Raw genomic sequence first — 24,900 nt, 5'->3', positions numbered from 1 at the left:
CATTTAAAATGGGTTTGCAATGTAAAAGGAGGGGCTGTGGTTTCTGGGTTAACATGCAGCACAAACCCAACTAACACCCCTCCCCCCCCACCCAATTCTCAGGGATGATCACTTCACCCCTCCCCCCCACCGCGTGGCTAACAGCGGGGAACATTTCTGTTCAGCAGAGCAGGAACGGGCACCTCTGAATGCCCCCTTAATAAAATTGCCCCATTTCAACCAGGTGACTGTGAATGATATCACTCTCCTGAGGATAACAAAGAGCGATAAGGAATGGATGTTGTCTGCATGCCAGCAAACACCGGGACCATACGCTGCCATGCTTTGTTATGCAATGATTCCAGACTACGTGCTACTGGCCTGGCGTGGTAAAGTGTCCTACCATGGCGGACAGGATAAGGCAGCCCTCCCCAGAAACCTTTTGCAACGGCTTTGGGAGTACATGAAGGAGAGCTTTCTGGAGATGTCTCTGGAGGATTTCCGCTCCATCCCCATACACGTTAACAGATGTTTCCAGTAGCTGTACTGGCCGCGATTGCCAGGGCAAATTAATCAATCATTAAACACGCTTGCTTTTAAACCATGTGTAACGTTTACAAAGGTACACTCACCAGAGGTCCCCTGTGTGCCCTCAGGTCTGGGAGCACGCCTTGAGTGAGTTCGGGGGTTACTGGTTCCAGGTCCAGGGTGATAAACATATCCTGGCTGTTGGGAAAACCCGTTTCTCTGCTTCCTTGCTGCTGTGAGCTATCTACATTATCTTCATCCTCATCTTCCTCGTACCCCGAACCCACTTCCCTGTGTGTTTCTCCATTGAAGGAGTCAAAACACACGGTTGGGGTAGTGGTGGCTGCACCCCCTAGCATGGCATGCAGCTCCGTGTAGAAGCGGCATGTTTGCAGCTCTGCCCCAGACCTTCCGTTTGCCTCTCTGGCTTTGTGGTAGGCTTACCTTACCTCCTTAATTTTCACGCGGCACTGCTGTGCGTCCCTGTTATGGCCTCTGTCCTTCATGGCCTTTGAGACCTTTTCTAATATTTTGCCATTTCGTTTACTGCTACGGAGTTCAGCTAGCACTGATTCATCTCCCCATATAGCGAGCAGATCCCGTACCTCTCGTTCGGTCCATGATGGAGCTCTTTTGCGATCCTGGGACTCCATCACGGTTACCTGTGCTGATGAGCTCTGCGTGGTCACCTGTGCTCTCCATGCTGGGCAAACAGGAAATGAAATTCAAACGTTCACGGGGCTTTTCCTATCTACTTTGTCAGTGCATCTGAGTTGAGAGTGCTGTCCAGAGCGGTCACAATGAAGCACTGTGGGATAGCTCCCGGAGGCCAATAACGTCGAATTCCGTTCACACTACCCCAATTCCGACCCGCTAAGACCGATTTTATCGCTAATCCCCTCGTCGGAGGTGGAGTAAAGAAACCGGTTTAAAGGGCCCTTTAAGTCGAAAAAAGGGACTTAGCCGTGTGAACGTGTCCAGGCTTAATTCGATTTAACGCTGCTAAATTCGACCTAAACTCGTAGTGTAGACCAGGCCTAAGAGTATGGAACAGCTTCCATGTGAGGAGAGATTAAAAAAGACTGTGCCTGTTTAGTTTAGAAAAGAGACAACTATGGGAGGATATGGTAGAAGGCTATAAAATCATTAATGGTATGGAGAAAGTGACTACAGAAGTTTTATTTACCTCATCATGGAATTCAAGAACTAGGGGTCACACAATGCAATTAATAGGCAGCAGGTTTTAAACAAACAAAAGGAAGTACTTCACACAATTCACAGTAAACCTGTGGTACTTGTTGCCAAGGGATGTTATTAAGGCCAAAAAACTAACCAGGGTCAAAAAAGAAATTACATAAATTCATGGAGAATAGGTCCATAAATGGGTATTAGCCAAGATGGTTAGGGACATAATCCCATTCTCTGGGTATCCCTAAACCTCTAACTGCCAGAAGCTGCGACTGGATGACAGAGGATGGATCACTCGAAAATGCACAGTAACTGTTCATTCAAGTACATAAAAGGTTGTTACAAGGAGGAGGGAGAAGAATTGTTCTTCTTAACCTCTGGTGAATAGGACAAGAAGTAATGCAGTGCCGTATTATTGCCTAGGCCGACAAGGCCTAGGCCTTGGACAGCAAATTTGCAAGGGCAGAAGCTCCCCTCCGCGCCCAGCCCCCCTGCTCCAGCTCACCTCCGCCTCCTCTGCAAGCTTGCCGCGGCATCCTGTTTCTCTCCCCTCCCAGCGCTTGCACCGCGAAACAGCTGTTTTGCGGGGCAGGGAGGGAAGGGGGAGGAGGGAGAACGCCACGAACTGGGGGAAGAGGCGGGGCGGGGATTTGGGGAAGGGATCCAATAGGGGAAGAGAGGGGGCGGGGACTTTGGAGAGGGGGTTGGAATGGGGTCGGGAAAAGGGCGGAATTGGGGCGGGGCCAGGGCGGCAATTATTTCCCAGCCTAGGGGCTGCAAAATTATTAATCCGCCACTGAAGTAATGAGTTTAAATTGCAGCAAGGGAGGTTTAGGTTGGACATCAGGAAAAACTTCCTAACTGTCAGGGTGGTTAAGCACTGGAATAAATTGCCTAGGGTGGTTGTGGAATCTCCATCATTGGCGATTTTTAAGAGCAGGTTTGACAAACTGCCCAGGGATGGTCTAGATAATACATAGTCCTGCCTTGCATGCAGGGGACTGGACTAGATGACCTCTCAATGTCCCTTCCAGCCCTATGATTCTATGATTCCCCCAGAAGCAACTGGCACTGGTCACTGTCAGAAGACAGGATGCTGGGGTAGCTGTACCATTGGTTTGATCCAGTATGTCCATTCTTATGTGATTTGGGGCAAATTAAGGCCAAAAACTAGAAAAAGGTTTCTAACCATCAGAGGAGTGAGGATCTAGAGAAGATTTCCAATAGTCGCAAAGAGGGAACACACTAACTAGTTGTAAGATGGAGCTTGATACATTTAGTAATAGGATTATACAATAAGGTTGCCTGTTTTAGCATGATGTGATGACCCAGGAGGTCCTTTTCAGTATCATGTTCCTAAATCATTTAGTATCTTTGTGCCGCAGTTCCCCATCTGAAAAATGGGGATAAGAGCACTTCCCTACCTCACAAGAGAGTGTGCAGCACTGAGATACTACAATAATGCAGGGAATATGTGTATGACAAACAGCTGGATAGATAGAGGGATGGATCAGCTCTTCTATAGTTTGGGCTTTGGCTGCCTTAAAGCTTCTGGGCAAGATGTGGTCTCCCTTGTTCACGCAGATAACTCACTTACTTCCGCACCATACAGTTTGCTTTTTCACATAGGCATCAGGGAGGAATGGTAAGCGATTAGGAATTAGTGGAGGAATTGGAGGAAAACTTCAGATTCTGAATTGCTTGCTTTGCTGGCAGTGAATTTTAGTGAATTAAACCGCTTCATTTTAATTCCTGGGCATTAATTTGGTTGTGCTTTTCAGTGATGTCAAGGGTGCCTAGAGCATATGGATAGGCATATGGATGAAATCCTGGCCCTATTGAAGTCTCGGGGCCAGGATTTCACCACTTAACAACACAAGTGGAGTTATACAAATACAACTCCGATAGCAAACCAAAGGGGCTATCTGAAAGGACGTTGCTCCTCCAGAAACTGTATCAGCACTGATAACTTTTCAGCTTCTTCTGCAAAAAGCCTCGTTCTGAGACTCTGGTCCAGTGTGTTGATATCTTTCCCAGTGATCAATTTTTGGTACAACTTTGAGTATCCAATAGATAAAGCCTGCCTGAGAGCTGGATTGGTGAAAGGGGGCTGGACCCTTCTCTTGGCAGAATGAGCAGAGCGTTAGCAGAGGTGCAGTAGCCCCATAAGTGCAAGGTGGACCTTGGGGAGGGAGGAGAGCAATTTCCTTTTCAGTAGTGTTATCCCAGTAACTATATGATATATTGGAATTGGAAAAGGTTCAGAAAAGGGCAACAAAAATGATGAGGGGTATGGAACGACTTCAGTATGAGGAGAGATTAATAAGACTGGGACTTTTCAGCTTGGAAAAGAGACCACTAAGGGGAGATATAATTGAGGTCTATAGAATCATGACTGGTGTAGAGAAAGTAGATAAGAAAGTGTTGTTTACTACTTCTCATAACACAAGAACTAGGGGTCACCAAATGAAATTAATAGGCAGCAGGTTTAAAACAAATAAAAGGAAGTATTTCTTCACACAGCCAACCTGTGGAACTCCTTGCCAGAGGATGTTGTGAAGGCCAAGACCATAACAGAGTTCAAAAAAGAACTAGATAAATTCATGGAGGATAGGTCCATCAATGGCTATTAGCCAGGATAGGCAGGAATGGTTTCCCTAGTCTCTGTTTGGCAGAAGCTGGGAATGAGCGACAGGGGATGGATCACTTGATGATTACTTGTTCTGTTCATTCCCTCTGGGGCACCTGGCACTGGCCATTGTCGGAAGACAGGATACTGGGCTAGATGGACCTTTGGTCTGACCCAGTAGGGCCATTCTTATGTTCTTATTGGCTTCCCTTCTCCCCTTTCCCCGCATTACAGGGTGGTGAGAACAGATTTACAGTGCAGGCATCATTTAAATTCATCCTCAGGTGGTATTTCTCCACAGAGTTGCATTCGCATCATATCATTGTGATACTGTTCTGTCACCCATTGTGCCAGTGATAGGGAAAGGAAACAGTACTGGTGACTTTGGTTGATGCAGTGTTGTTGTAGACGTGTTGGTCCCAGGATATTAGAGAGACAGGTTGGGTGAGGTAATATCTTGTATTGGCCCAACTTCTGTTGGGGAGAGAGACAAGCTTGAGAGCTCTTCTGCTTGAAACCTTTCCCTGACCTGAAGAAGAACTCTGTTGAAACTCCAAAACTCATCTCTCTCCCCCCAACAGAAGTTGGTCCAATAAAATATGTTACCTCATCCACCTGGTCTCTCTAATGACTGGTGCAGTCTAGTCAATGGGCATTTTAAAAGTTTACTACCAAGATCATTGGTAGCATGTGCTAATATAGGCTGGGGAAATAAACACGCTAAATCCTAGTTTGCTGGACTGCCTAGACCTAGACCTGACGTGCACAGGGGCTAAGAACGTGATGAGCGATGGGTGTCCCCACCCTCACACATCTCAGCTGCAGTTTGTCCCTGCTGAACTCTAAATGATTCGCAGGAGGAACCTGATGAATCCTGGAAATGTCCTGAGACGTGATTACTGCACATGCACCCGGGCTGTCAGGCACTTGGCTACTTCCAAACAGCTTGTTGAGACTCAACTCCTCAATAGTTTTATTTTGAACGAAGAGGGGTTGGGTTGTGGTTGTTTGGCGTTTGCTTGTTCTGCTTTGGACCATGGTATTTAACTACCCTCTGGTAACACAGAGGCCAGGTCTACTCTAAAAAGTTAGCGCCACCCAGGCATGTTGCTCAGGGGTGTGTAGACAGTGCTAGGTCCAGGGAAGAATTATTGTGGACCTAGCTACCTCCTCTAGGAAGCTGGATTTACTACAGGGATGGAAGAACCTCACCCAGAGCGTCCACACTGAAGCGCCATTGTAGCGCAGCTGAAATTGGGGGAGGGGGCTTCCCATTTTGCCACTCTGGTCATTTACAGCACACACAAAACTTACAACCGGTCAGATTCAAGACGGATAGGACTACATATGCCTCGGAGATGAACCCATCCCCACCCTCACATCAAAAGTCACTCGGAAGGGCGCCCTGGTTTTTGCCCCTCTTCCTGGTCCTTAGTCCTGAATGTTTAGGGGACGGTTTGGAAATCTAGGTGAACAGTGGACAACGGCCAGTGCTCCTGTGGGTGAAAACCAGCCACACTAGTAGGTGTTTAACATCGGCCTTTGCTCCGATTTCCCCAGCCAGCTCTGCTCCATCGGTTCAGTCCTGCTCCTGATTGAAACACTCCTTTCCCCGGGCTCCTACACAGACGAAGAACCTTGCCCGACTGATCGCGTATTAGACAAGAGGGTCTATGACCTTAGCAGACTCCCTGCGCCTCGGTTGTATTTATTTTCTTTCTTTCTTTTGTATTGAGGTCTCCAGAGGAGAAGACTTTAGAAGAAGGGCACCAGGCGCACCTCACACGGACGATGAAGAATAGCAGGTGTGAAAGCTGAATGTTGCTACTCGCTGATGACATCTGATCTCTCCCTTCACTCCACGCACACAGCGGAGCGGGCTCTGATCCGGCTCTCCCTCGCGCCAAACTTCCGTTGGTTTCCACTGCAGAAGCATTGGGCGTTTTACCTAAAACTGCCCTGATGTACAAGAGAGGAGCGGTGACCCTACAGGAGAGGCGTCGAGGGAGCTACCCCGCTCTTTAGCGATAGAAGGAAGCCAGGCTGCACAGTGCAGCCCCAGAGTCAACACAGCTGAGAACTCCGGAGCTGGCTCCCAGTTTGCCCAACAGCCCCTCGTGCCCGTGTAGTTCCATCTGAGTGGAGACATTTGTCAAAGGAAGAATGTGTGGCCCGTGAAGCGCACCTGCAAAGACGGGGAATCCCGACAGGGGGAGCTGAACCCAAACCTTCCCCGCCCGATAGACCACAGCCCTGACTCTTTCCCATTTCTCTCCAGAGCAGTAGGCGGCTCTTGGTTAGAAGGGGAATTGGGATAAACCCAAAATACTCTCCCCGCCCCCAATATCCTCAAAATTCTTGGGTCAGACATTCTAATCCAGTATCAGAGGGGTAGCCGTGTCAGTCTGAATCTGTAAAAAGCAACATTCTAATCCAGTTCGTACAGACACCCGAGCAAACGTGCCTTAGATACAAATTGCACATAGGGGAAATACACTGGTGTCTGCCTCTTTCCCGGTTACCTTTGCTATCATTTAACAAATGATCGGGCAAACTAAATCTACCTGTAGTTTTTATTTCAGTCTCTCTTTTTGGTCTGACCTGCAAAACCACCAGCACTCTGACCCGATTAAACAGTCTCCTTTCTCTCCATTTCCGCCAGCCCATCATACCATTGGTATATTGGGCAAAAAGAAAGTCGGGGGCGGGGAGAGCGGGGGAATCCAACTGCTCCATCGCCAGTGTATTAGTTAGTGTTCTCATATCCATTCCATTCAGGGCGCCATCCAATGTTCAGGCATCTCATGGTACCTGAGTTTGGGGAGAAAATGGAAAGCGATGCTGCAAGCAACCTTAGCTGCCCTTTCAGGTGCGTTGTTTTGCACCTATTTGTTTATTTTACAAATAAAATCTTCTCTTAAGGCCCCAATCGCTAATCTTATGTATGGGGAAGGGAGAGTACTTCCGCTTTTACAGCACTTTCCAACACATATTTAGACAAACTAAATCGGTTTAAAGTTTAAACCCATTCTACAGATTCATATCAAACAGCCGTTTCCCAGCGCACCACGACAAAGGGACCACTCATTGTTTACAAAATGGCAAACTGCTATTTAACCTGACCTGACCTCCTAGGCCTGTCCCTACAACCAGCTTGACTCGCTTCCCTGCACAGCCCCTTTCTACAGAGCCGGAACCCGGGTGCCAGTCCAGACCCTGGAAACACCGGGAAGGGCAGGGCGCCCGGTGTGATCATGTGATCCGTTCGCAGCCAGGACCTGGAGATCTGTGTTCATGGGCAACACACCGCACAGAAATATTGTATCCTCTAAGCTCGGGAAAGAAACCTGAATTGTCCAAATATTTGCTCACAACGTACCACGCAGCTGGGAGACGTGTACAAACTCCAAGGGTCTGCCGGGACTGAGCAGCTGTAGCTTCCCAAGAGCTGATCATTTGTCAGGGATCTATTTATTTCGCAAGCTCCCTGAAATTCCTCCCTGGTGTCTGCGGCCACACAGTCGTAGCGCTTGTGCCCAGGCAATGCTCTCTAGTCTCCCACCTTCTCTCCCGGAGAGCATCGGAACGCGTTATGCTCCGCTCCTCTCTATTGACTTTCCGCCCGGTCGATACATTGTCTTCCCACGCGCGGCCGTGGGTGTCAGACACTGCCCTGCCCAGGTGCAGTGAGCAGCAGACGGGCTTGAAACCCATTCGGTGTAACCTCAGCTCGACCCCCTTCGGGTGTGTGGGGGAAAGGGGACAGTTCCAAGCCCTTCCTTTCTGAACTACAACACGACCCGAAATTCAAATGCGGACAACGGCTCTACACGTCAAACTGGAGGGCGAGGAAGCTGCTAAGGGCATGTGAGGCTGGTTCGCAGCTGGCGCCTCTCTTCGGATTCGCCCGCACCCATTTTGCTGCCCTCGCCCTCTGGAAAAGATGTTCCCGGCGAGTTAGTCTATTTCATGCCCAACAAGGCGTTCCCGAGGAGAGCCCCGAACTCCCCCTCTCTGGAAGAGGGTTACCTGGGGCAGCAGGTCAGCTGCCGGCCTGTCTGAGCACCGCGCGCGGCTCCCACAAGGCTCATGGCTCTTTTCGGGAGGAGGCAAATAAATAATAGTAGCAAAAGAAGCCCCTTAAAGATGCTGCTTTTACTAATGGCTGGGGACAGCACCTGATTGGGGGAGGTTAATTTTGTTTTGCGACAGGAGAGATTCAAAATAAATACATAACGTAAGATCTCCTTCCCGGGCTCATCCATTCTTCCTCCCCGCTTTCTGTCTAGGCAACGGCCGGTAGGAGCGTGCTTAGTTTTTAAGGCTGGATTGGCAGCTTCTACTGAGCAGCTAATAGTATAACAACCCGGCTTTGATAAATCCGAGCTAATTACCCACTCTTAATTAAAGTCTTTAGCAGTTGTTTCAGTGTTTTGGCAAGAAAACAGGAGAGGTTTGCAGTTAGAAAACACCAGAGCCTAAGCTCACAGCAGAGCTGCTGATTAACACTTGGAGCATTTCAAGGACCTGGCATCAGCCACAGTTTTGATTTCCATCCATCTTCCCTTCTTGATTAAACATAAATACACACACACACACACACACACACACACACACACACACACACCTCTGTTGGTATTACCTGTCATCCGCCCCCAGCCTTTCGTTATCAATACATTAGGAATCGGTATGGTGGGATCACAGCTCTTTAATAGTATCATTGGTCTTGTAGCTGAATAATTTAAATAGCTAATGCGCCCTTGATGATTCAATCATCATGCTCCAAGTATTTATTTCCACCAGGTCAACGAATTCATTTTCCACGTGCAAGAATCAAACTGAAATTCAAATCCGTACATAGTGAACCAGCTCTGGCCATAGAGATACGATATTCAGGGAGGGGGTGAAGGAGGGGAAGCTATCAAGAAGGGACAACCAGCAGGCATCGGAGACAGGGCAGAACCAACACATATATATACACACATCGAAATAATTAAGTGGTGCAGCATTCCCGGCTCGGATAATACAGATCCCAATAAATACAGCAGAAATTGGCTTGGCTTTTTTTTTAACCATCTCTAACCCTGAGATGTTAAAAAAATCGAGTCTTGAAAGAAAGAAAAACAACCCAACAACATCAAAAAGAAGGAAACGACCAGCCATCAATGTTAGTGGCCAAATAGAGCGTAATACACAAAACCGCTTAACAGGTGCATGCAAAGAAGCAGGAGGGTGGTTGCAACGGCGGGGCTCCTGGTTGCTTTCCCTGCTAATAGGACCGGCGGAGCTCCGGGCTTGCAGTTCCCCTCACGGATGGTGCGGCTGTTGCAGCAGCGGGCCCGGCGGCTGCAGCGTCTGGTCTGGCCCCGGCTCGGCAGGGGCTCGCGGCAGTCCCAGGGCGCTGTCGTGCAGCTTGCGGACGTGCTTCTTGAGATCAAAGTTCCTGCAGAAGCCCTTGCCACAGGTGGGGCAGGTGAAGGGCTTCTTGTCGTTGTGGGTGTGCATGTGGAAGGTCAGGTTGTACACCTGATGGAAAGCCTTGTTGCAGATATTGCACTTGAACTGCTTTTCGCCGCTGTGGGTCAGTTTGTGGTTTTTGTAATTACCTGGGAACAGACAAGTCAAGGGTCACAGACGCTACACAGGGGAGAGAGTTTTGCCCTCTCCCCAAACCCCGGCTCGAGATGAAAATGGCAATTGACCGTTTTTAACTAAAACATAACACAAACCACCCACCCACAATATTCCGGTTAGGAAATGTATTGTTAGAACCAAACGGTAAAGCGCTGAAAAAAACCAGATTTATAAACTCCGCAAGATATGTATTTTAAAAAATTCTACACGATAGCATGATGATTACTAGAATCCAAGATTCATATTAAACAAAGATTCTTACACCTGAGCAAAAAGATGAGCAGTAAAAAATTGCACTTGGGGTGGGGGAATTCAAGTAGGTTGAAAATTGCATCTTGCCATGTGAAATAAAAACGAAAGTTCTCTTTTTTCATTCCTCTACAAGCTTAAATCGGACACTTCAGATACCGAGTATTCAATATAAAAAAAAATGATCTCCAGGTTAAAACTGAGCCAAGGGTTTGAAATAAATAAAATACAATAATTAATAAATAATAAAGCAAGCCCTCTTGCAAATTGTTTTGATTGTTTACCTACTAGGGGTGGGATTCTGAGGAGAATAACAAGAAGCGGTTTGAGACTTGTACCTTTTTGATGAAATCCTTTGCCACAAAATTCACAAACAAAAGGTTTGTAGCCGGCATGGATTCGTGTGTGTGTGTTTAAAGTGGAACTTCGGTTAAACGCTTTGCCGCACTGGTTACACTTGTGAGGCTTTTCCTATAAGGAAACAAAAGCAAATATTGAAGTAAGTGCATGGCAAAGCGCTTTCCAGTGCTTGGAAATCTGTGGCTTTATAAAGACGTGAGACCGACGCAAAGTCTGTTTAAAAAACGAACGAAAACAAAAACCAGCGCCTCCCGACCAAATGACCCCGCTTTTAACAGTGTTCTGTCGGATCGGATCAGCAAAAGCAGGTGGAAATACGCAGTGCAATAGGCGTGAGAGATATTCACCTGGGTGTGTATGATCTTGTGCCGGCAGAGAGTACTTGCTTGTCTGAAGCCCTTGCCACAAACTTTGCAAACAAAGGGTCTGGCTCCTGTGTGGACTGGCATGTGGCGAGTTAAATTATAATGTGCATTAAATACCTTGAAAGTTAAATCAGAAAAAAAAAACAATTAGAATCATAAAGCAACTGGGGAAGGGGGTAGTTCTAAAACGGGAGCAGACAAATGGATAGAAACTTTATGGGAGCAAAGGAAGTTAGTTACTTGCCTTTCCACAAACTTCACACGTGAAAACTTTGGGCTTGCTGCTGGGAGAGCTCCGGCTGAACTCCGAGCTCTTGAACGCGATTTTTTCCGATAGGATCTGGGCACTTTCTTTCATGTAGTGTTGGAGCTGAGCCTGCGATAAGTCTTTAAAGGCCACTCCGGAAGGGTACTTTTCCACGGACGGCAGCACCAGTTTGTTTCTCTCCGCCAGGTAAGCCTTGGGCTGCGGGTGCAAAGGCGAGCTGAGGAAATAAGAAGCCACCGGGTGGATGTTGACGCTGGACGATGGGTGACAAGGGCCGTCGCCGCGGTTGAAGTAGCACAGCGCTCCCATGGCGTGGAAAGAGGAGTGATTGACCACTCGCGGTCTCACCAGTTTGTACTGCTGCAGGGGCAGGGCGTCGCGGGGGAAATCGCCTTTTAGGCTCAGGGCACAGTTCAATAGATCGCCGCAGCTGAAGGGGGAGGCAGAGGAGTCCAAGTGAGCCTTCCTGCCCTCTGATCCGGCCATCCCCGCTTTGGGGAGGGGGTCGTACGCCACCGGGACAAAGGGGATCATGCAGGGGATGGAGGAGTTGAGGTGCAGAGAGTGTTTGGGGTCTCCTTTGGGCACGGATCCTTGGAGGAAGGGCGGCACCGGAATGGACTTGGGCTCTGGAGTCCTGGCCATGATTCGCTCAATGGAGAAAGCCAGGGGTTTGGAGGTGCTGATCATGTTGCTTCGAGCAGACAGGCTCTCTCTGGCTGGAGAAGTTGCTAAGATTTTGGTCGCCGTGTGGTGGCAACTATTGTCCATGGCTGGCTTGCATTTGTTCGCCGGTCTGAGCTGCTTTGGTAGACGCCTCTTTTTTGTCCCCTCTCTCCCTCTCCCCCTTTTTCTGGTCACTGATCTGCAAGGAGGGAGATCAGCACCGTCGCCGCCACCACCATCACCAGAGCCTCCGCCGGCGGAACCAGCCTTCCCGGTCCAGTGGACTCATGCCAGCCCATCACAGTTTACTTTGTCGCACCAGTGACTTAAGGACAATCGCTGCTTATTTCTATCAATAGAAAGTGTTGTGTCAATAACGCAGCCAAGATCTCGCCAATCGTTAACTTCCAAGAGGAGAAGGTAAACTAGATAATTGCTCAATTCGCTTCCAACAGTCAACAGGAAAAGTTCTCCCCCCCCCCCCCCCTACACACATCCCCACTCCCCTAGTAAGCGACTACTTTTCATTGGAGCCGCAGGCTCCCCCTCCCAGAGAAGGAGGTGTCTCTCTCCCTTCTCTTCCCCCTCGCACGCCCCCTCCCTCTCTTTTTTTGTTATTCGCAGTCTGTTTCGCCAGGCTTTAGAGGCCAAGCCGAACCGACATCAATGTTCTTGTTTGGCTCCAAGTGACAGCATCTAAAATCATTGTCCACGTGCTAAATAAGGAGACGGAGCCCAATTTGGGGGCGAGCGGGGAGCTGCCGGAGAAGCGGCTCTAGGGGGGGGAAGCTGGTTGTTTCCTTGCCACTTTCCAGCCTAGGCTCCGGCGTGGGGAGGGGCGGGGGGTGCTGGCTGCTCTGAGACTGCTGCCCTTCTCGCAGGCGCTGGTCGGGGGCTTACACCACGGCTTGGAGGACTTTGGTCTTGTGGAAAAGACAGCCAACAAACGGGCTGAACCTTGCCCCAGATCAGATCGCCCCAGAATTCAAACGCAAATGGCTAGACAGAAACCACCGGTGTCAAGCCGAGTTGAGACCGAATAACCAAAAGCTGAATCACAATTTGGAGGAAGGAGGAAACCGACACCTTATATATGCACTCCCTGTGTGTTTCAGCTGTGCCTAGAGGCCTTAATCTTGACGGGGAATCCCTGTCTACATAGAGGGAGCCAGGCTCCTTGCTCCTCTTGTTTACAATCAAAGCACAGGAGTAAGACAGCGTGGCTGGAGGAGAAGGTTACCATCGATTTTTTGCCGATCTATTCATTTTGTAGACACGATAATCTACAGCTAAAGCAAGTGTCAGTTATTCCCGTCTACCCCGGCCATTGGCTGGTATTATATAAAGAGAGAGGCCTGCAATTCCCGACAAATCTGTGTACAGTCCGTCTCTGCTAGAGGCAGCAAAGCAAAAGGCTGCACGTGCGCCTGGCCAGGGGCATTGCCGTGGGTGCATGGGGTCCCCACTGCACTGGGCAGGTCTTCTCCCCCGTCTCCTGAGCTGCTGACGCTTTCTGGGGCCCTTGGTCGGGCCTGGATGTGGCCGAGCAGCCGCCCCTTTTGCACCGCCCGGAAGTGCCTGTTGCATGCTCCCCCTGAGCGGCTCCGTGCCCGGCTGCTCACAAGGGCCTTTTGAACACGTGGGAGGCGAGGAAGAGCTCAGCCCGGGCATAGCCAGCTGGGGATGTCCCCGAGACTGGCTCCCTCTAGTCTCCGCATTTCAGGCTGGCGAAACGGGGTAGCTGGGGGGCAGCAATATCCCGCTCCCCAACCACCCAAGCCCTTCTCTGAGCCCGCGGAAGCAGGGAGGCTGGCGCAGAGGGATGGACCAAGGCCCTGGACCTTTTTAAGGGGGGAGGCTCCCGCGGGCTCCAATGGAGGCGCCCGAAATGGGGCCAGGATGGCAGAGAAAGGTCGCCCTACACGCACCTGGGAGTCCGGGCCGGGGCAACGCCCTGCTAGAAACCCTGCAATAGCCCATCCGGACCCAGTCCCGACGACCTCCCCTGCCCTCTGCGGGGGCCCGGGCGTGCCGGGCACGGAGAAGAAGCTGGACAAGGGGCTGATTCGCCACCTCCTCTGAGACAGAGAAGGGTGGATCCGCCTCTCGCAGTGGCGCAGACATCTGGAGAGCCAGGTACCCAGGGCCCCTCACCCCTGGCACCCCGCGGTCGGTGGGGCCGGGAGGTGAAGTGGGCCGCGATTTCTACAGGCCTCCTGGGAGGAGGGGGGGGGGCCTGTAAGGATGCTGGCACTGGGAGGTCTCCCTGCCCCGGATGCACTGGTGGCTGTGGCTCGAGATCTTTCACGTGGGGAGGGTGGGCTCCCTCGGGACCATGGGACGGGCAGGGACAGACTGATCCAGGGCTCGTAGTTCGGCTTTGCTTCACGCTGGCGAGGCAACATGGGGCCAGTGTGTTGGGGGTGTTCCTGGGGTGCGGGATCCCATCCCTTCCCACGGCACCAGCCTGTGACCCCTGCCCTGGGCGTGCGTCCCCCGCATGCAAAACTCTCCCCACGGCGCGGGATCAGAGCTCCTCTGGCGGGGACAAAAGCCCCAAGGCCTCGGAGTCCTCGGGGAGGAAGGGTGAGGCTTGTGAGTGGTGGGAGCAGGGTGGGGAGATGCCCGGGGCCGCTGAGTCGTGGGAAGTGGGGGGCTGAGCACGGGATGGAGAGCAAGGGCTGGGCCAACAGAAGGGAGGAGCGGGGAGCTCGGCGAGCCACGGTTTGGGCTACACCGACTTGGGGGTGCCGGGCAGAGCTCCACGTCTCTTCTCTTTCCCTGCTGGGCGCTGCTCCCTCCTGGGCGCAGACAAAGGGCAAGCGGTGGGGGTTACCAGGGTGAGGGTGGCCGCTGGAGAGGGTCCCGTGGCAGATGGGTCGCGGTTAAGACTTTAATTGCTGCCTTTTAAGCGCTGATCAGGTTCCCATAGGCGGGGTCATCTTCTTACCTGCTGCTTCCTGCCTCGGCACCGAAAGCCCAAAGACTCCTCCCGCGGCTGGGCACCGATTTAAAGGCGCACCAGAGAAACTGCAAACACTACGTCTGAATGAGCTTGACAGGGACACAAATAAAATCAGATTAGAGGATCCCGGAACTGTGCAGGGGTCACTTCGTCCAACTTGAGAGATCTTCGTTTTCTAGCGTGTAAACCTCCCGGGTCTATTTTGTGCCTATTCTAGCAGAGTTTCCTGCTTCCGAACAATTTACATTAAATTTGATCTAGACAAATTTCCTTTTAACTGATAGTAAAGAAAAGAATTATTATGGGGTGAGGTTAGAGGCTTCAAATCCCACATACTTGATAGGTTAACAGGTTGCTTTTAACTGGTCTTTTGGGGATTGACTTTTTGACATGCGTTGGAAAGTAACATATATGTAGTGTCATTTGAGCAGTGTAAATATCCCAAAGCAGCAATGACAGCCCGTCCATTAGGATAATACTGGCCTTCTTAATGCTGAAGTGGTAAAGAGGGCGCTTTGGAAATCTTGATTATTCGTTATTTGTTAATGGATATTTCCCCCTCTGTACCTAGTATAGATGAAAACTTGAGTGCAAGCCAAATTAATAAACAGAGGCACAGATCTCTTGTCAGGCTCAGCTTCTGTTTGAGAGAAGGGAGTTTTGCGAATGCAAAAATTGCTGAAAATCTTTCCCGGACCTTACATTTCACTTAGGATCACGCTTTTCTAACGGTATTAAACTGACGGGTTTGCTAAGCTACCAGCACCTCTCCAACAGAACTGCTGGTGCTGAAGGGGGGTATTCCTGAAACGCTCAGATGTGTACGATTCGCGGTGGTAAGAGTGACGGCTTGTCTGCTTCTATTTTCAAAGGGCATTTTCGGCTGTCTTCTAAAGGGTGTTTCACCATTTGTTTGCCTTTCTTTTTCCAATCTCTGGCCCTTCTCTCCAGACAGATTCAGGGGGTAAGTGAGTTGTCCTGGAGGGGGAAGTCTGGTCTGTTCTGCCTGGGGAAGTAACAAACCCCAGGTGACCTCCCCAGAGTTAAAAACCTTCTGAGGAATTAAGGGCAAAAGTTTGAGTGCTGAACAGTAATTTCGTATCCTCTCTGGGAAAGCTGCTGTTCTCTTTTTTCCCGTAATCGGTTTTGCATTTCATTCGCTCCTAAACTATGTTCTTGATATTGCTCACTTGCATTATTCTCATAACATATCTCTACATGCGTTTAAATCCGAGCCACAGGCGAATTCATCTCGTGGTCAAGATTACTCCAATCTGAACCCAAAGGCGATTACAGCGATGTAAAATACCGCCTAAACCTTAATCTTTCATTTCTTCCTTCGTAATAAAACACACAAATTCCATTGCGTTTTTAAGTAAAAAATGAATTGAAAAGCATAATAATTTCTCCAACCTTCTGCTGCGTGTATTAATCTTCTCCTGGACGTGTTTTACAGTCCCCCTAGGAACAGGCTGCATTTCACCCTCGGATCTGGATAAAGACAACAAGCTTCTTTCACTTGCTGCAGATTAGCTACAGGAGAAGAAGGCGACGGGAATCTAGCGTGTTTTATTTGGGATTATGTTTCTGGGCGATCTAGGAAAGAAGCAAGGAGGTTACAGACAATACTCCTGCCTGCTTCATTGAAGGACTCTGGCGGCTTCCTCTGTGTCCGATTATTATTTTTAGTCACTTTGATTCCTTTACAGCCACTGCTTTGTTCATATTAGCTAATCAATCAGTCAATCAATCACCAGGATCACATCTTTACAATCCAGCATTGTTAAAGGGGTGATTTGCCCTCAAACAAAAGCCAGGAAATCCAGAGCTAAAACTGCCACTCCATCCCCTACACGGCTCTGTTGTATTGCCAGACGCTCAGAATAGCGCCTTATATTCTACACCGTGCAATTTGACATACCTGGCCACAATGGAGTAAATTAACCCGGCATTGCCATGGATTTTTCAATAGGGAAATTAGCCCCTGGTGGTTGTTACTGTTGTGAGGTATTACAGTTATTTTTTTAAATGAATGTGTCTCTAAAATATAAACGAGAAATAGTTTATATAAAAGATTTACAAAAAAAGACGAGGGGAACATAGACCTCTGGCTTACTATCAGAGCCACCGGACCAATGTAATTTTATTGGAACAGGTTCAGTTGTAACCGCTCCTATCAACAACCTTTTGGCAGAACGCTAAGTTGCATTCCTATTCCGTAGTGAATTGTTGTTCCCTACTGCCCTGATCTCGTGGAGTGAGAATGCTAGGCATTGACATACTTCATGAGCCAATATAATAATGAATGGAGCTGTTATGATATGATGTTAGCAGCAAAGTCCTTTGAAAATCAGCAGGTTTATTTCTGAAGTATCCACGCTATATGTAGAAGGAATACTGGTGTAGGACTTTTTTGTTGCGTAGGACATTTAGGCATCCTTATCTACTTAACTCAATCGTTTATTTTTTCTCCCCAGCAATATATATTAGTCCACGGCAAGGATGATGACATTATTATTTTAAACCATATTTTTAGTGAATCCGTCAGCAAAAGAGTTGTCTGAAGCAAAAACAAACAAACGTGTTTGCTGCTCTATTTTACATCCGTGCAAACTCCACCCAGGCTCCGACCCTCCAGGATAACCAACCAACCTGGTGCAAATTAAAACTTTTCAGGTATAAATCCTTTAATCGCATATAATTATAATTACAAGTGACACTAGAGCAGCGCTCCCAGCTCGCACCCGATCTGTTTAAGCATACCAGCGAGGAGCATAAACTCCAGCAATCACATCAATCTAATCAGTCTGCCTATGAGGGGGCCCAGCGGTGTCATCAACTCCAAAGGGCCCTTGGTAAAAGTGGCTGGGAGGGGCCAACAGCAGCTGGGGCTATGAATGACACTTTCCCACTTGTTCCTTTCCAGTTCAACAAATGCTGAGCCAAATTCCCGGTACAGGAACGTGTTACGCTCGCTGGATCAGGCAATCCATGTATTTTATATGCCCTGAGTAGGGTCGAGAATAATTATCTTTGCTTCTGTTTTCTTCTAGTGTATTTGGAGGTGGGACTGGGAGAAGGTTTGGCTAAACGGTTAACTGCGAGAGTTCTATTTCCCAAGCTGTCCTCTCGTCAGGTATAGCATTCCAGTTACTTTAAAAAAGTACGTGACTTCCTGTTACCCCGCTTCACTGGGTTAAATATAAACGGCGCTACAAGACCTGTCCCGGGCTGAATCCAATCCCGCAGCAAAATCCTGCTCTTTTACAATCCCATTGACTTCTCCATGTTGCTTCTCAGCACTAGCACATCTCAACTGCACCAGTGCTGCAAAAGGGAGGAGATTCTGTGCCTTGGCCATAGCCGGCGGCTGACCCATTTAGGCAGGGAAAAGTTTGCTAGTCTTTCAGTTTGCTGCCAGTTCAGGCTGAATTACAAAACTGGTGGTGGAATAAAGTTGGAAGGTCAAGGAGGGCTTATTTGGGGGGAAATTAAGCCAAAAGCCCCAAATCATATTTTAAAAAAACCACAAAACTGTCCTTGGAAGTTGGAGTGAAATTGCTAGCCGCAATCTACAATACTGGACATTTGAAATATTCTTTGGTGAGTACAATTCTCTAGATACCAAGGAACCATAAGGGCATTTCCATCAATGTACAGAAAAGAGTCTCAACTTTCTGTCTTTGGGAAATAATTCGCTGTTGTTGTTTCCCCCCATCTGTTTGAGGGGCAATTTTTTATTTGCTTGTTAAACTTTCGATTAAACAAATTTATTATAGGCCAAAAAAAAATGGCTCATTGTTCACACGCCCGTAGGATCGTGTTTGTTATATACCGGTAGCTGTCGGGTCAGAAACATCTTTTAGTCAATCTTCATTGCTATGCTTGCGCTGGCTTTTGGGGCAGATTGTTATAGATGCGGCTGTGGACTGTCATCGCAGAAATTGATTTGATTGAAATGTTTAAGAATACTATTCGATGGGCTTGATTCAAGGCCTAAAAGACTCCTGCATGGTCTTTGGATCAGGCTTTATGTCACCAACGCCGCAGAGAGAGTCTCTTCTTCGCACGTCTTTTCGCTGGGCGCTTCTAAAACCTCGGATGCGAGCTGGTTATGTAACCCGGTGACAGGCCTTTTCAAAAGGCTCTTGTGCCTGCTTCCTGTCCCATCGACAGACTCAGGGCCGAGCGATTTCAACTATTGCAATAGAAGCGCCCAGGTTTCTATCCGATTTCGATTTCTGGATTCAAGTGGTTTAGTTTTTAAGCATCTCAGCAAATACAGTAATAAACCACCCGGGAACAGTCTGTCTTGTACTGAAATAAACGGAGAAGGCGCCAGTGGGTCGAGTGTATTAACTGGGATAATCTAATGATCGAATCTTGGGCCATTATGAAGTCCGGTTTCCAAAGAAGTCACGGATTTTCGTGTAAATGAGCGAGGAAACATCACCAACGTCAGGGCAAGAGGAAGGCCAGCTGCCAAAGGGGAATCTATTCCCTTCCGGGTGTATTATCTGTACAAGGAGTAATGCACACATATGGGGCTCTCTCCAATAAGGTTTATAAACACAGGGAGTGGGCTTTTCAGGTCAACCGTCATGAGAGGTGAAACAATCAACACCATGGGGTTTTAACCGTTCCACACGCTGTCCGCTCATCATCCAAACCAACGAACTAAGCCGGTCAGTCCAGTGAGTCCCATTTAGAGGTGGGGGAAACTGAGGCAGCAAGGTTAAGGGCCATGCCCCAGGCCACAAAAGGAGTCGGTGGCAGAGTGAGAGCTCAGTAGCTTCTAACTTGCACTCAGAACGCTTCTCTCTCTCTCTCTGGGACTGATTAAAAGGACACCCATTCCCTTCAGTGTGCTTCGGATCGGGCCCTGCATGAAGTGTAGTCTCTGTGTACACAAGGCTGCTGCACAGGTTGTTCTGGTAACCACCTCACCACAGGTTTCAGAGTAGCAGCCGTGTTAGTCTGTATCCGCAAAAAGAACAGGAGTACTTGTGGCACCTTAGAGACTAACAAATTTATTAGAGCATAAGCTTTCGTGAAGAAGTGGGCTGTAGCCCAGGAAAGCTTATGCTCTAATAAATTTGTTAGTCTCTAAGGTGCCACAAGTACTCCTGTTCTTTTCACCTCACCACAGAGCACTGACGGCTGAGCCGCGAGTCACGCCAGCGCAGCCCTCCAGGCTATTTCCAGCTTGGCCATTTCCAGTCCCTCTAGAATTTACACAATAGAGACACAGCGGCCCAGAGTGACTCCGAATCCCCGCTTTCTCTGCACGGCTCCTTGCCCACCTTCCTCCCTGGAGCGGTGCCCGGCGTTGGCACGGCTGGCTCCGACTAGCTGCACCTTCGCTTCTTGTTTGAGTTGGCTTTAGCGCCCAGCTTTAGCTGTGAATGAGATGAGCAGCTTAGGCTGTTAACAAGCTCGTTCCTTCCCTGCCTTTACCCCCTTGGCTTCTCTCACATGTGAATGGGGGAGGGGAGGAATTGAAAGCGTCGCAGGGGAGCCAGTGAAAGGGAACAGCAGCTCAGGGCAGGATCACACCGCTTTGATTTGCAAACGGCTTCTTCCCTGCCTAGGACACGGTCTGGGGAGGAGGGGTGGCGCCCCACCCCCGGCTTACACCTTCATAGGCTTAGCCCTGAATTTGTTCATCTGGCTCCCATTCTATTGTTCCCCCTCCACCTGTCGCACTGGCTGCGCGGGTCAGGCGGCAGAGAGAAATGATACCTGACAAAGAAGTCTCTTGGGCCCAGGAGCAGAGGCATCCCACGTGCTCTCCCGTTTCCCCCGATGCTCACAGTGCGTGGACTGTAAAAACTGTGATTTGGACCACACCGGGACTAGACACAGTTAAGCCTGTGAAGAAACCCCTCCAATTCAACGAATCACGGAATACGGGAACTTCCGCGGGATCTCAGACACGGTTATTGTGTCTTTTCTAACTGCTACATGGTCCGGAAAGCTGCTGCGGTGCAACAGGGGGTGGAGGTTGAAACCAGTGATATGGTCACCCACACGTTGTTAAGCGCTTTCCTTTCTCCCACTGCATTTGAATTACTTTCCTAACAAGCCCTAGGGTGGCGCAGCCCCGCTGCATGGGGGATGGGCCCATGATTCTAGCTGGGGAGACAGCATCAGTTCGGTGTGGGAGCAATGGGCCCAGGCCAGGCAACTTTCTTTCAACCTTTCTAAGAAGAGCTCTGAAGGCCTGGGAAGACTGAAGCGTTAGTCTGTAGTGTATGCTCAGGCCCCAGTTCAGCGCGGTACTTCAGCACTCCAACTTTTGGCGTCCCTGGGACTTGTTAAAATCAGGCACCTGCTTGAGTCTCCTCGCTGAATTGGGGCCTCGGACCGGATCTTCCCTGTTACACATCAAAATAGCACCTGGCTTCTCTGAGGCTGTTAGAGTCGGAGGCTAAGTTTTCGGAGCCATCAGTAATCCGAGCTAACTAGTCACTTGCTGTGGTGCCATTTCAGCATTTCCCTGCAGCAATAGAAAGGCTCGGTGGAATTCACTCGTGAGAAAGAATCCGGGTATGAAAACAATTCTGCTCAGTCTCAAGAATGGCCCGGGAAGCCCTACGTTTCCTCTGCACTGAGTTCATAACACATTTCGGCGTGTCTGTAATGAACATTTTAAAATGCAGACTAAAATACAGGGCCCGACGCAGTTCCCATTGAGCTCAACAGAATTTCATGGAAGCAGTAGTTGACCCATTAGAGGAATCTCTGAATACAAATCCAATATTTTGCTTAACTCGAGGATAATCCGTATCAATGTTCAGCTACTAGCAAAATATCCGGATGACTACAAAATGAAAACACCCTCTCCAAAGTGCTATTATTGCAGGCCGTGCTAAATAAAAAGGTCCTGTGACTTTCTGAGGATGTGGTGCTTTGGTTCGGATAACAACTTTCTTACCGTGCTGTTGCCTTTTGCAATCTGACTTTAGTTAATGGTTTTATAACCTTTTCACAGATACAAGCCCATTTGGTTGTCTCGGTTAAAAGCGCCGTTCGGTATTATTGTTACATGTTATCTCTTATACAAAAGCCCTATTTTGCCATTAATAAGGAGTTTGGGCTTAAAACTGAAGGAGGGCAGTGTTGGGGGCCAAGCAGAACATATGAGGAGATCTCTTTAGTTTCGTGTTATTTAAGAAACTCAGACTGTCTTCAACACACTAGGGTTCACCGATTTTAAGGCCAGACTGTAGATGATCATCTAGTCTGACCTTCTGCATAAAACAGCCGTAATATTTCACCTGGTGACTCCTCCAGGGGAGGGAATTATTAACCCGTCCTGCATGAAGTGAGCACCAGTGAGTTCAATAGGAACTTGTGATTGAACTAGAGCATCTGATGTAAAGACTCCAAATGATGGAGAAGTTACCCTATGCCTTGATAAGCTGTTCCAAAGGGCCCCTTCCCTTTCAGTTAAAAAAACTTTCCAGTTTCAATGTTTCTAACTTCAGCTTCCAGCGGTTGGATCTCGTTATGCTTTTGTCAGATAAACAAAAGGAAAAAAAAAGCTTTTAACTTTACTTTCTACCCTCTCTCCTTCTGTGAAAAACGCTTCTCACATCCACTGTGAAGAAAGCCACTGTGCCCAAAACAATGCAACAGAGGGGCAGGAGGACAGCAACTTCCCTTGAGCATGCAGACGGATATACCGGAACACTCAGCACTGGAAGGGTGCTACACGACTTCATCTAGATCACTGGATCCATGCCACCTTCTTGACTTCTACACTTGAGAGACTTGTGCTCTCAAGCACGATTAGATAGGTCGCTGAACATCTCACTCTTCAGCAGCTTAGGGTCAGATCCATCCCTCCCACACAGGAGCCTGCTGGAGGAGAAATACTTGGCAACTTCAGGGAGTTTGTCTCAGATTATTTCATTGGGGGAATAAAGGTTAGCTTTCCCTCTCCTCCTCCCTGCTCCAACGACACACATACATTGGGGCCCATTCAGCCCCAAACCCTATAGGGCTGGTGCGGCACAGCAAATATCTGATGCTCTCTCCAGTCGCCCCTCCCGGCTATGTCACCTACAGCAGGGTCTCAGGAAGATGTGGGAGGAGAGGCCTGGCGGAGGAAGGAAGTGCATGGCCTGCCTTGATCCAATAGAAAGCCTCCCCTTCGCTTCAACCAGCTGCGGCTCAGGGTCTCGTGAAGGTTTCTATTAGGAGTTTGGCCTTCTGTCTACACTACTTAAGCCTGATTAGCCTGACTGCTTCCTCGGGCGTTCCATCAGGACGTAGCACGCCATGGATGAACCTTCGGCTCTTTGTATATCTTGCCTTCCCTTTTCCTAGCGGAAGGCTCCAATTTTAGGCTGTTATGCTGAGCTGGTTAGTATCCCCGCCCGCCTCATCCTCTCGGATGCAGCAGGCTTTCATGCACCAGGGAAACATATTGAGGGGTAGGTACCATAGGCGGGGTCACATCTCCACAGTATTACACAATTATTAACCCGAGTCCAACAAACACCCAAGGAATTAAAAATGACTGAGTGCAGACGTATTACCAGCTAGGAAAAACAACCCTATTATTTTCCACTTCATTTACCTTCTTGTGCTGCTTTCCTTTTGAAACTGTGCTTTCCCCGCTTCCAGCAGTATTCATGTGCCCATTCCGTCTTTAATAAGATCCACACAGTTAATCAAGTGCAGTCGTACATTCAGGATGCAAACAGAGCAGGAGTCCTTCTGGAAAACACGTGGGCTCATACGTCTTTTGTTTATCAGGGTTTATTAGCAGCATATTAACAACTGGAACTATTTTAATGGGCTCTGCTCTCTCGGCAACACCAGGACTCGCCGGGTAGGAACAGCGCGTCATTTGAACTCAGCCATCTTCTACTTACATTGAAAAACGAATCTATGGGAAATGATTGTTGCATTCATTACCTATAACGTTATTTTTCTTTTAATTTTTTACACGCTCTTCAAGGAAAGCTAAGCGCCTTTAACTCCAAACCCCGGGATAAGAGACAAACCACAAATCGTGTCTTTTCCTCGGATACTATCACTAAAGGAGTCAACGTTGGTTTCTAAGCTTTTAAACCTCCCTGGTCGACTTGTTGCTGCTCAGAAATCCTCTAGAACCGGTTCCTTGATTTCCCTATCTCCCGTATTTTCAGGTTTCCAACCCACCCCCCCGCAATTCCCTTTTAGCTCTAAGCAGCCACAGGCTCTTTGCTTACCGGGCTGAATTTTTATTCTGTTCCTTCGAGAAAACCCTGCACTCCTTTGGTAGCTGCAAAATGCAAGAACCCCCTGACCAAATCCCTTCAGACCAAACCAAAGTTACTCAAACGATAACTGGATCCAGAAGCCCCGCACACGGGGGATTGCAGTTTCCTTTCTTATGTACTAGAAATCTCGTGTTCAAACCGAATAAATGGGACTGCTCTGCCTATTGTGTATACAATGTAGGGGTCTGGATTGTTAGGTTTACACGGAAATTAGGCTCTCCTCAAACCACATGCACATTCTGGCTACACTGCTTTGAGCGGCTCCCACTGGAATAACCTTTCCTCTTTTGATTAGGTTTGAAGAGGGTTGACCCTCTCTGTGTACTGTTCTGTTCAGTTTGGTGCACGACAAAATAGCCCCAGCGTTAAAAGAAATAAATTCACCGACCAACACTTGCCACTATGTCCTGCTCATTAACAGCACAGCCACAATAGCCCACAAAACGCTGGGGATTCCCTGAACTCTCCCGCTGCCCTTGCCTGGCAACTCGCCTCTTCCGGGCTAGAAGATGCGATGCAGGCCAACGCCAATCAATACACAAGAAGTTCGGCAAACACCCAGTGCAGGTCTGGAGCTCTCCTCACGAGCCAAGCAATTTGCAGAACATCAGAGAAAAACGCTCAGTCGCAGCTCCCGGAGAGTTTGGCCACAGAGCGTTCAAGGGCACATACAGCACTTGTTATTGTTTGTCCAAAGGATAAAAAAACACCTTATGGCGCTATAGATTTTCCCACAATAGTCTCTCCTCCTCCTCCACAGATGAGGGAGGCCAATGTACTCTTGTCTCTGACAC

The 24,900-nt window shown here is 48.8% G+C and overlaps 1 protein-coding gene across 2 annotated transcripts; it reads right to left on the bottom strand.

Annotated features, from left to right (window-relative positions):
* Positions 1 to 9,014: 9,014 nt before the first annotated feature.
* FEZF1 (FEZ family zinc finger 1) lies at positions 9,015 to 14,923 on the bottom strand. Of its 2 annotated transcripts, XM_065556019.1 has the most exons (5): positions 14,817 to 14,923; positions 11,177 to 12,215; positions 10,915 to 11,049; positions 10,546 to 10,678; positions 9,015 to 9,930 (listed from the first exon to the last, which is right to left on the bottom strand). In XM_065556019.1, exons 2-5 carry the CDS (start codon positions 11,969 to 11,971, stop codon positions 9,632 to 9,634), a joined length of 1,362 nt encoding a protein of 453 aa, XP_065412091.1. In that variant the 5' UTR covers positions 11,972 to 12,215; positions 14,817 to 14,923; the 3' UTR covers positions 9,015 to 9,631. The 2 variants fall into 2 exon arrangements, with proteins under 2 accessions (XP_065412091.1, XP_005305735.2); XM_005305678.3 differs by lacking the exon at positions 14,817 to 14,923 and having other exon boundaries at positions 11,177 to 12,366.
* Between the last annotated feature and the right edge of the window lie 9,977 nt (positions 14,924 to 24,900).

Source organism: Chrysemys picta, chromosome 1 (genome assembly GCF_011386835.1).
Source record: "Chrysemys picta bellii isolate R12L10 chromosome 1, ASM1138683v2, whole genome shotgun sequence".
Classification (NCBI taxonomy): domain Eukaryota; kingdom Metazoa; phylum Chordata; order Testudines; family Emydidae; genus Chrysemys; species Chrysemys picta.
Note: the sequence above shows the minus strand (reverse complement) of the source record. Positions and strands in the feature narration are given on the sequence as shown.

Bases quoted from the DNA above. Each gene is read 5' to 3' on its own strand.
- FEZF1 (XM_065556019.1), bottom strand. From the start codon at position 11,971: ATGGACAATAGTTGCCACCACACGGCGACCAAAATCTTAGCAACTTCT. The intron at 10,679-10,914 runs GTGAATATCTCT...GTTTCCTTATAG, and splicing joins ACAAGATCATACACACCCAG to GAAAAGCCTCACAAGTGTAA. The intron at 9,931-10,545 runs GTACAAGTCTCA...GTCTGTTCCCAG, and splicing joins CAAAGGATTTCATCAAAAAG to GTAATTACAAAAACCACAAA.